Source organism: Cryptomeria japonica, chromosome 1 (genome assembly GCF_030272615.1).
Source record: "Cryptomeria japonica chromosome 1, Sugi_1.0, whole genome shotgun sequence".
Classification (NCBI taxonomy): Eukaryota; Viridiplantae; Streptophyta; class Pinopsida; order Cupressales; family Cupressaceae; genus Cryptomeria; species Cryptomeria japonica.
In genome coordinates, this window is record NC_081405.1 from 663,142,973 (window position 1) to 663,155,336 (window position 12,364).

The 12,364-nt window shown below is 37.0% G+C and overlaps 1 protein-coding gene across 1 annotated transcript in view; it reads left to right on the forward strand.

Moving 5' to 3' along the window:
- Nucleotides 1-10,803, forward strand: part of LOC131071980 (protein GAMETE CELL DEFECTIVE 1, mitochondrial) — a 35,691-nt gene extending 24,888 nt beyond the window's left edge. The window contains exons 2-3 of the mRNA XM_058007978.2: nt 10,056-10,245; nt 10,406-10,803. Of these exons, the coding sequence (XP_057863961.1) occupies nt 10,056-10,245; nt 10,406-10,621 (406 nt within the window). The 3' untranslated portion in view covers nt 10,622-10,803. The remainder of the gene's footprint in view (nt 1-10,055; nt 10,246-10,405) is intronic.
- The last annotated feature ends 1,561 nt before the right edge of the window (nt 10,804-12,364 follow it).

Sequence of the window (12,364 nt, forward strand, 5' to 3'; positions counted from 1 at the left end):
ACTGGGCACTACTCTCAAAGAAGACTCCTCCCATATGATGTAACCATGTCCTCTCATACTACCGCTCCGCGTATCAGCACGTCTGTGCTTGTTCTTTTAGCAAGCACATGTGAGATACGTGGGGTATGTGGGGTATTGTTGACGTGTATTTTGTACACAATCATACACAGAATAAAATACCTAAAGGCATCTTATCCTCTCTTGAGAAAATAGTCTCTAACTGCTGAAGATTCGCGTAAAGGATCAGTTAGGTAGACTCCAAGGTTCTTTTAGTGGGGTCTCCACGTGTGGACAAGCTCCAGTGGTATGATGTGATTTGCTGGGATCACAAGGGGACTTACATGTGATGATTGAACTTCCGATCTGCTTTGCTGGACACAGGCTCTTACTAACTTAGATTAAAAAATGGAAAAAGGATGGGGGCGAAAAGAGGATCTAATCCTAATACTAAGAATGTAGGAGCAATGACTTGATTTTTTGATGAAACTCTAACTAGGTCTTGTTTTGACATCAATGGAACATCTACACAAGGCTAGTGCGATCTTCTAGGGAAGCTTTATGATGTTCAAATCATCACCGCAGGAATAGATACCATCCAAGTTGATGCATATCAATGAAGAGGCGACAATTTGAAATTGAGCTTAGGCTGAATGATCCAGTTGACTACGCAAGGCAAGTCTGCAATCAACAAACTGCTAGTAGTATGGATGTACGAATTCCACCATCAATCAATAACATTTCCTCCATTCATCTAATCATCTACCATCTAAGATTGAAGACTCAACAAGGAACCATGCAAATTGCAAGAAAAACGACATATTTCACCATTACTTCAATGAAAATGGAGTTTGTTTACAATCAATGGCAACAATTTCTTGCCTTGTCCTCCTATTCTACTCTAATTGCTATTCTATCAACTATATTCTAACTCTTTACAACTCTCTCTAATCATCTAAAAATTAACCTTTACAAAATGAAATGCCTGGGCTTATATAGTGCCCACAATACAATTTGATGGCTTAGATCAATTCAAGATCAATGGCCAAGATTTTACAATGAAAAACCCTAATTAGGGTTTGTTACAACCATTACATAACATTTAATGTTTGACCAATGATAAAATTGTATTGCTTGGACACATGTCCCTTTTAGAAAAATCGACCATTGGATAGCCGGGGTAGGTACATCGGAGTTTGTGCCACCTTCCATGAGTTAAGTACATTGAATCTAGACATGCTGAGATGGACTTCACTGATTGGAGAAGTGATGACTAGGACGCCACCTCATTTGACACTTGGAACTTGGTAGATATTCAACTTGATGTTGTTGAGAAGCTTGCTTTAATTAATTCCTCCGGATCTATTTTGCTTCTTCAACGAGCCCTTGTTCTAACTCCTTGCGTCCTTGATGTGCAGGAAGATGATGTACCTCGCCTTGGAACGCTGGATTGCCCTTGATGATGTTAGTCCAAAGAAGGTCGTCCATGTCCTGGCTTGATCGTCCTGGCGAAGACCGTCCTTGATTTTCCTTGAAGAGACCTCCATTTGATGCCTACACAACATTTCAAAATTAGTAACATGATTTTGCAATACATAACATAAATTAGAGAGCAAATTTTAGGAAACTTAATGATAAGTCCTTTATTAATCATTTCCTAAAAAAGAACTGAGCTTATTGAAATTCAAAATTTCAAAATTCAAAATTTAAGGAAATGACGATCAACGTTCAAAATCAAAACAATAAAACCAAATCGCCATACCTCACTAGAGAACTAACTCTAGAATGCAAAATGAATAAAATTCGCCCAGGCAAAATTGAAATTCGATAGTCTTGATGTGATCTTCAAAAGAACGTTCCTCTTATCAACTTCGCCACCCTTCAAGTCTTGGACGTGATCTCCTCTTCAAGTTAGCAATTTCGCCACCCTTTGGATTTCAACGTGATCTTCAATTGCACCTTTGACGTGGTCCTAAATGGATCACCAAGTTCACCCTTGACAAATCGCTCCACTGAAATCTCCAAAATATCGCACCACTCTAGATAATATTAGCGCCACCTTTGGTTTGAAATTCGCACTCCATACTTGAAATACTTCGCACTTCCTTCCTTCTCCTCAAGATCGCATGTAGAAAGCAAGAAATGATTATGTGAAAATGATTGTTTTCACCCTCCATATATAGCGCTTGCACCTTTTCATCCCTTAGGCCGACTTGATAATATGAAACGATTTTTTAAATGATTTTTAAATTAAATAACAAGGCCGACCTCTAAAATACCAAGCGCTCCCTTTTGATTTTTATTAAATTAATAATTAATTATTAAATGCCTTTATTTTTAATTAATAAATTTCGATTTTTTACAAAGGCAAAAATAATTAATAAATACATACCATGCGCTATTTAAATGCTTTTAATTAAATATCGATTTTTTCCAAGCATTTAAATAAATTTAAAAAAAGTGTTTTAAGCGCCAAAATGAAAAAGTGAGAGGATACGTACCTCATCGCCCTGGTCCCTGACTGAGGGATAGGAGCGATCCATCAATTTGGTCATGATTCTTGCAATTTTACGTCCAAGGTCTTCATCCTTACGTCCAAATCGCCATTTTAGCTGGGTCCTTTGAGTTAGATTGACTTGCATGTGTGAATGAGTGCCTTTGGATGTAATATCGCCCTGGTCCCTTCCTGAGGGACAGGAGCGATCTATGTCCTAGGATGCGAATTTCATCATTGTGACGACCTTTTAATGTTTGTGCTTGCTAAAGACGCCTTGAAATGTCCCTCGCCACCTTGTCTTGACTTGGATCGACCTTGAACTTGCATAGGAAGTAACATCACCATTGTATCGCCCTGGTCCCTTGGAGAGGGACAGGAGCGATCCTCCTTTTGTAGCCTTTATCTCACTTTGTCAGGTTCCAAGTCTATATTCAACGGATTCGTCTTTCTTCACTCCATCCGTTCATGCCTTGACATTGTTTGTAACTTTGCAAGAAAATCAATTATATCAAAAATCGCTCTGGTCCCTTCCTGAGGGACAGGAGCGAACTAGACATTTAGGACCTTTGTGGACGTCCAAAAAATCTTCATTTTGTATTCAATGCGTCCATCTCATGTTCTTCCTTGCTTTTGAACGTACACTTGTCTTGACATTTGCCTGGATTCTGTCTAATGAAGGAAATCGCTCTGGTCCCTGGGAGAGGGACGAGAGCTACAAGGTACCTCGCCTTGGTCCCTTGGAGAGGGACAGGAGCGATTTTGCTCTTGTGGGCCTCATTTCACTTCATCACCTTCGAAAATTATATTCAACGGATTCGCAATGCCTCCTTTCATTCATTCATGCCTTGAGATCGGTTGAAATTTGGCGAGAAAATCATCTACAACAAAAATTGCTCTGGTCCCTTCCTGAGGGACAGGAGCGAACTTAAGTATTTTGGTCCTTTGTTGACGTTTGATAATCTTCAATTTGTCTTCAACGGGTTCGATTGACCTCCTTTCTTGCCTTCGAACATAAAATTTGCTTGATCTTTGCCCAGATCGTACCTTATGAAGAACTTCGCTCTGGTCCTTCAGTGAGGGACAGGAGCAAAATTGACCCTCTAGGCAAAACTTCATCATTTCATTGTTTTTGATCAAGTCTGGATGTTCTATCATGCTCATTTCGTCCTTCACCATGCCTTTGATGTCTCGATTCGTCCAAACAAGGTCAGGAATGGCTCAACTAAGCATTTTCGCTCTGGACCCTTGGTGAGGGACACGAGCGATTCGCCTTGGTCCCTTGGAGAGGGACAGGAGCGCATTTCGCTCTGGACCCTTGGAGAAGGACACGAGCGAAATTTGACTTTTCGCACTCTCGATCAGGACAATTTTAATGGAATATAACATTTAAGTATAAGTGACATTTCCTTCTATGTTTCTTCTTTCTTATACTTTAAGTTATATTCCATATATACTTTCAGGATGTTTGAGAGTGGTTTCAGACCTCCAGGAGTTATATTGCAAAATCTAGTTTTTGGAGGTTTTTTCAGTTTCCAGACTTAGTCAAATTCAGGATCAGGGCATTCCAGACTTAGCCAAATTTCAGGATCAGGACCTCACTCAAGCCGGACTTGTTTATCCATGTGATCTCCCCGACAGCACTTCAAGTTATATTCATTTGATAAAATGTACCTCTTTGGACCTTTTCACATCGTCAAGACGTTAAAATCCTGCAAGGACAAAGCAATATTGGATTTGTAGCTCCGGTCCTTCACTGAGGGACAGGAGCGATTTTGCTCCTGGAGGCATTTCTGTGCTCATGAAAGTCTTCAATTTATATTCAATGGAAAGATCTCGCCTTTCTCCATCACTTCCAATTCGTAATTCATCTTGACCCTGCAGGAATAGTAAAATATTTGAAAACGAGCTCCCGTCCTTCACTGAGGGACAGGAGCGATTTTGCTCCTACAGGCCAAAATATCATGATTTTACACATTTTATCACTTCACAAGGCGAAAACAAATCATTTCCAATGCCCAGGATCAAACATAAAAAAAGTCAAAATTTGGTCAAAAATATTCAATTGGACAAAAATTCACATTTCATCTTCAACACTTAGACAAATTTAAGCTCTGCATCAACATTCCAATTGAAAATTAGACCATTCTGGCAAATTCATTTCATTCAAAATTTGCATTCTAGAAAAGGAAATTCAAAAAGCTCCCAAAACCGACTGGATTTTGGCCTGAAAAGACAAAATTAAAAACCCTAAGGCTTGACCCTAAATCCAGACAACTAACAAACTAACAAAACCCTAGAAAAAGCAAAGCGAAAACGAGCAAAACGAGCAAAAAACATGGGTCCCCATTTGCAATGGGGCGATGTGTGAAAACGTCACAACAGGTATACGGGCCATTTTGCGGCGCGTATGTCTACTGAGACGAGACTGTTTTGGTCTCGCGTGCCTGCCATTTCACCATCAAGGCAGACAATAAAAATAAATAAATAAAATTATTTCCCTATTTCGAATACTATATTATACTAGATAGTTTAGGTTTGTCGAATACATTATATATTAAGTATTCAAATAATATATTTAAATAGGTCGTTTAGTTTTGTTAACTTTATTTTTCAAATTCATTTTAATTATCCCTCAATATTTTATTTTAATATCTAAAAATCTTGAATATGGAACAAATAGATAAAGTTGAACTTGCTAGCACATCTCACATCGAATACGCTGTTGTCAATGTTGTGTTATCACCGTGAAAATACTAGCTGAGTAACTCAAGGTTAAATCTCTAACATCCCATGAAGATTTCCCACCAACGCATAATATTGTTACAATCCTCCCATCACCTCTAGATTGGACATTTCAAAGAGATGAAGTTTTTTTGGCAGTGGTAAAGGCATCGATGGAGATGTAGGGCCTACTCAGATACTAGTTGGACAATGTGGCCATTAGTTTAAGTAGATGAAGCAACAAGCATACCTACATATCACAACAGAGTTTTGAAGTGAGAGACATGATATGTATTGTATTACAACTTTACAGCCATGTAAGCAAATGATGTTGAAGGAGAAGGGGAAGCAAAAAGCTTCAATGTGGATAAGTTGGGCCATATTGGTACGGGGCTAATAAGGTTGGGGGAGGTGGGCCACTTTGCATTAGATACTTTTAACAGAGAGAGGATTCACTATTTATGTTTGTCATTTAGGGTTTTAGGGTTTTAGGGTTTAGGGTTTTAAAAAAATTTAGGATGTTAAATTTTTTTGAAAAAATCACTGGCAGCGAAGGAAGAAAACCAGAAAGAAGTATACAAATAGCTAAAGGGAAAAACATACAAATTTCATTGAGTTTGTTCAAAACTAGTTTCGGGGAATTCACCCCTCATCAGTTGAACTCAAGTTTGAAAAATACATGTCCAGGGAGGAGAATTTATAGAGAATGGAGACAAATTCATTATCTCAAAATTTTTCCTCAAATAGCTGAAGTATTACAAAATTTTGAAAATTTCAAAAGAATGCCAAAAAAGTAAGGCAACTTAATCAAATATAAAAAATAATCATTAATTAAAGATTAAATAATCATTACATAATAATTATAAAAAGATAATCTTTTAATTAAAGATTAAATAATAATCATTAAATAATTATTAAATAATAATCATTAAAAGATAATCTTTTAAATAGTTATTAAAATAATAACTAGTTAAGGATTACTTAATGATTATTATTTAAATAATATTAATGATTAATATTAATGATTGTAATGACGAAGAATAGGTCTATGAGAGAAGAATCTACTTCTCGTTAGGAAGGTGCCAAGTTTTCGTGGATTACGCCAGCAGATCCTTGGATGAGGAATATGGCAAAGCGCGGGGACTTTTTGGCAAAGCCGGAAAAGTTCAGGGTTTAGGGAAACCCCCAAGTTCATCGCTTTAGTCGAAGGACTAAAGTCAAGTTTGAAAACAAGAGGGGCCCTCTTTCTTATTTTTGGAGCAAAAACTCGCTGAAGAAGCGCCGACTTGTCCTTCAGAGAGACCTTATTGAAGCAGTGTAAAAGAAACCTTCTGGGGTAGCCTCGGGCACGGAGCCTGTGAAAAAGGAGCCTTTTCAAACGAACAAAACCGGAAGGTTTAGATTCCTGCAATAAATAACGGCGAAGTTCGCTGATAACAAAAGCTTTCTTCTGATGTGAAGGATGCCAAGATTTATACAAGATGTATTGATAGGCATTAAGCTTCTTCTGATACCATTGAGAAGAAAGAGTGCCCGTGGAGGAGAAGTTCGGCCCTTTATAAAAATTTATGTCAAGAATAACCGCTGAAGTGGAAGAGATGCATGGATTGATGTTGATCTCGGGAAAGGCATTTTGGTAGGCAGAAAGATACTGCTGGAGAGAGTGCATAGAGCCAGTCCAAATTCTGAAAGCATCATCGATAAACCTCTTATAAAAGAGGAGGTGAAGTGTCCGCGGTGGAGGAAAGAGAAAATTCCAAGTGGCACAGAAAAAGGCATGCATATACAACTGCAAAATTGCTTCCCATGGCGGTTCCTCGGGTCTGCTGATAAATGATGCCATCAAATTCTAAAAAATGGTATTGAAGAACTGGCTCGGCCAGGAGGTAGATCATCTCAGCAAGCCGCAAATTAATACCATGAAGGACAAATTATTTTGTTACCATAGCTTTCAGAGCAGAAAGACCAGCATTCATGGGGATGCTCGGATACAGCGACTCAATGTCAAATGTGAAGAGCAAGCAATTGCGTGGCAGGCAAAAGTGCTCAAGATCACGCACGAGGCTGATGGAGTCTGTCAAATGATTTGATTGCTCAAGCAGAACCGGAAGAAGAAAGTGGTGCAGCGCTTTGGAGGTGGGTTCCAGCAGGCAGCCCGAATAAGAACAAATTGGCAGCCCCGTGAGTATGGGTTTATGAATTTTCGGGAGCAAATAAAAAGCACAAGCAAGTGCTTTATTGATTTGGACGCTCAGAAGAAAATCTTTCACACCCTTCAAGATAGCACCAAACCTTTCAATGACAGAGATCAGCTCCTGACAAATTGTTTTCCAAGGCACGGCAGAGACGGCGGAGTACACATTTGGATCAGAGAGCAGCCGTAATCCTTCGAACTGGTACCAGGTTTTGTTGAGGACGACAAGTCCCAGGTTCTTGTCGGCAGGCTTGATGACGATGGAGGAGTCCTTTCATAGCTTTCTGAGTGCAGAGAGGAACCGAGATGGAAGCATAGGCCCGTGAGTGAAACTGGCAGAGGAGATCTGCTGACTAAGGAGCAACTCACCCTGCTTCAGAATGCGTTTGAGGTCCACGTTGACAGTGGGTGGATTCCAGCAAGGATTTCGGGTCTGAAACTTTTGAGAGAAGGCACCCGCGAAATGCAGAGCAATGTTGGCGGCAGGAGGATCAACATCTGGTCCAAAAAACGTTCTCCGGCTGAAGAGCCGAGCAAAGGAGCGGTACTCTTCAAAAATGTTGAGTGCAGTCATCGGAGGATGGGGGATAATGTTGTGTTATCACTGTGAAAATACTAGCTGAGTAACTCAAGGTTAAATCTCTAACATCCCATGAAGATTTCCCACCAACGCATAATATTGTTACAATCCTCCCATCAACTCTAGACTGGACATTTCAAAGAGATGAAGTTTTTTGGAAGTGGTAAAGGCATTGATGGAGATGTAGGGCCTACTCAGATACTAGTTGGACAATGTGGCCATTAGTTTAAGTAGATGAAGCAACAAGCATACCTACATATCACAACAGAGTTTTGAAGTGAGAGACATGATATGTATTGTATTACAACTTTACAGCCATGTAAGCAAATGATGTTGAAGGAGAAGGGGAAGCAAAAAGCTTCAATGTGGATAAGTTGGGCCATATTGGTACGGGGCTAATAAGGTTGGGGGAGGTGGGCCACTCTGCATTAGATACTTTTAACAGAGAGAGGATTCACTATTTCTGTTTGTCGTGTCTAAAGGAGGAGGTAGGTGCCCGTATGGTTCCATTGACAGCAATTCTGGATAAGAATGGAGAAGGTAAGCTTGTCTTAGAGGTCAAAGTCATAATCCTTGTAAAAGCACAGCCTCAAAATCTTGCATGGGTTTATTTTTCAATAGTTATGCCACTTGCATAAAAGCAAAGATTTAAATTTGTATGTTTCTCCACTATTTGATAAGTCACCCATCCTAGTGTTTCTCTGGGTGGAGCGTGCTGTACTTCAGAGTTTTTTCTAGCTTTCGGCACAAAATTCTTCAAGGTCAGTCATGTCGTGTACCTAAGCACAGCATACCTATTTGCTTTATATTATAGGATATCTTGTTCCAAAGTCCATAGTCGCCATTTTGTTATGTTAAACTTTGGGTACCCAAGATTAATGAGCTGATTATGGATCCCTTTCTTGTTGATTGTGTATTAGGGAAGAGCCAAGTATAAATCGGGAAAAATTCGGATTTAAGAAAAAAGGTATATTATTATATAATAATATAGTTATAATATCTTAATTTAATATAATATAATAATATTATCATATTACAATAATAATGTAATTATAATACAATAATTGTATAATTATTATATATTTTTATATTAATATATTAATACAATAATAATATATTATAATATATTAATATAATATAATATAATATATCATACGCAGGAAACAATTGATGAAAGTCTCCTCGGCTGCACAAAACCCTACAGATCTCTAAATTGGCCAAAGGGACAGGGAATCACTGGCTGAAACTGTCATGAAAGCGAGCAAACTGCTCAAATGGGATAAATACGATTTTTACAGACTTGTGGTTTGCATGAAAGAAGTGATTTTAACTAGTAAAGACCTGCATTTTTTCAAAGATCTTCACGGTTTTAGGAGATAGGTATGCCGTTTCAACTGGTTTTGTGAAAAAAAATTGAATAAATCATGCAGGTGGGTTTTACAGGCTATTTATCCTTGATTTCTCCCTGCTTTTCCCGACTTTTACACATTTAATTGCCAAAAATTTATTAAAAATCGCGAGTCAACTCTTTTGTAAAAAGTCGTGATTTGATGCGGAAAAATTGGCAAACCTGGCAATTTCCAATATTTCTGATTAATTGTGATATTTTGGTGATTTCTGCTTCTATGACCAGCTGTATCCATATACTGACATATAGCCAGTTTTTAGGAATCCCTACTAGGTAACTTTTGCTGCATACTCCCGTTGCCTCAAACTCAGGCAAGCTTGCACGAATGAAACCACCAAGACATTAATAAGTTAGAATTGTTTATAAATGACTTAAGCATCATGCATAGCGTTTCAGTCCAGGAATTAGATTTGAAGATTAAAAGCATGTTGCATAGAGATTCTGTAAGTAGATAACAAATTGGTTTTTCGGTGTGGACTTTATTGGTGATTATGTTAATTTCACGTGTGCTTGTTTGTCTATGTTATACCATGTAGAGACCATGTATGGTAACTTAGTTCCACCTCATGTATAGTAACTTAGTTCATGCATAAAGTGGAATGTGTAATTGGCTTTGTTATTAGTGTACAAATCTTTTACGTTGATCTGTACTGTGCAGATTTGCAAATTTTGCAGATCGTGAATTTCATGTGGCACAGCTTCCTAACAATCCTGATTTCAAAGTAATGCCTGAGAATTGGGATCGAACTGCAAAAGATCCAGATGAAATGTTGTGGGAAATATCTCAGAAGGAAGATGAAATGCTTTATCAGGAATTTGTGCAACGCATGAATTACAACAAGGCAAAGGTATTTCAAGCTTCCACTTAACAATGATTGGTAACCTTTATTTTTGTAGAATGAATTTCAATGAATATGAACTGTTATTAATCCTTCTTGAAATGTCAACATTCACATATATTTGGAGCAAATATGCATGCAAACTAAAAATTTAATTACTTCTGTACAGATTGCTGGTAAGATCAAATGCCATCCATACAGTCGAAGACGACCTAATGAAGGATGGAAATTCACAGTTGAGGAACTAGGTCGAAAAGGTAAACGTGGAAGAGGTGGTGGGGTGAAGTTCGTTAGTTTACCAGATGGATCAAGAAGACCTCTCAATGAATTGGAAAAGATATTTTTGAAAAGGGAGACAAATCGGACTAGACGCAAAATCATCTAAGATAATGTGTATCCAAGCTCTCATGTGAATTCATTCAGCACTAGAATGAGGCTGCATATTGCATAAATTAACTTTGTGAACTCAATTTTTTATCATATTTGGCAAATGCTCATTAAACATTGCTTGTTAACTAGTAAATCAATTAATTTGAAATTTTGGCAGGTGCTCACCAATTTGATGTACATCTTATCAAGAGCTAGTTTGTTTTGCATTGAAGCACACTAGTGTACGTCACTACTCATTTCTAAAAGATCTGGGTTTTGCATTAATAGAGATTATTAAGACTTAATTTAGATTAGTTTATTGTTTTTAGATCATTTGTCATGCATTGTTTTTATATTCACTGCGAACTCTATATAAGGTGTTAGTCAATGTAATTGCAGATTGAATTTAATAAAATATTTTTTGTGTTGTATTTGTTTCATAATATGGTATTAGTGTAGGTCACATGAAAATGTTTGCAAACTAAAAATCACAGGCAGATTCTTATTGATAAAAATTGCAATCATTTTTATGTTAAAAATCGTGGCTTTATGTTTATGAAAAACCCTGATTGCAATTGTGTCCACATTTATCAACAAATTGCGTTTTTTTTTCATCAGCATGTTTTCTTTTAACGGCTAGGGTTTCTTGGCATTTTTTCCATCTTTTTGTTGAAGCTTCCAAACTTGCAAGCGATGGATTGCCAAAAAACATGACACAAGATTATTTTTCCAAATCCCTACCATCCTAGCTAAAAACTTTGTCGATTTTTTAAAAGATCTGTGGCTGGAGAAGGCAATTTGATCCTTTTATTTGTTGGGTTTCTATGAATGATTTCTTCACAAATGTGAGTGACTAGAGTTTGTAGATGGCAAAGAATTTGCAGTTTGGACACATTTCAACTTACGACCAAGGGTTTCAATATTGACTAGGTTTTATTTTTTATTGTGGCTGAAAAGGAGTTTTTGAATGTTTTCTACAAAATTGTATTTGCAAGTTGACTAGGGTTTGAATTTGAAAAATTGTAGGTATTGTTTTCCAAGTTAATTGTGCACGAGGGTGCTAGGGTTTGAATTTTTTGGTTTGTATAATTTTTGAAAATTGAAATTCCATTGGATAAGTATTTTGTTTCAACTTCTACATTTGGAAAGTAAAAATATATGCAAAAGCTTGTGGTGAAATGAAAAACTACCTGTATATGTGAATGAAGTATTTGAATGACAAAGCAGAGATGATAAAGCCATTTTGAATTTTATTATATAGATTTTGGCAAAACCATCAAAACAAAATTTGAGAAAATTTAAACTTATTGTTTGAAGCAAAATTGGTTAATGCTAAATTTTCTTTAAAGCGTTAGCTTTTAAATTCAAGATGACCAATAAAGTCACTATGTCAAGCAGTGTGAACAACCTAAGGTCTCTTATTAAATAGATGACCAATAAAGTTAACAATAATGACTGAATTTAGATTAGTTTATTGTTATTATTGATTTATTATTTTTAAGTTATTTATCATTTATTGTTTATATCTTCACTTTGAACTCTATATAAGAATGTGTTCGTTAATGTAATCTTAAATCAAATCTAATAGAATATATTTGTGTCCTATTTGATTTCATAATATGCATTGTATCATAGGCACTAGAATCGAAGCATTATACTTGTGAATGTTCATCTTAAGCTTTAAATAGCATCTCATGTCTTATAGAAAATATGCAAAAGAATTTCAAAGATGGAAGAATGAAGAATATGCCAAAATGCA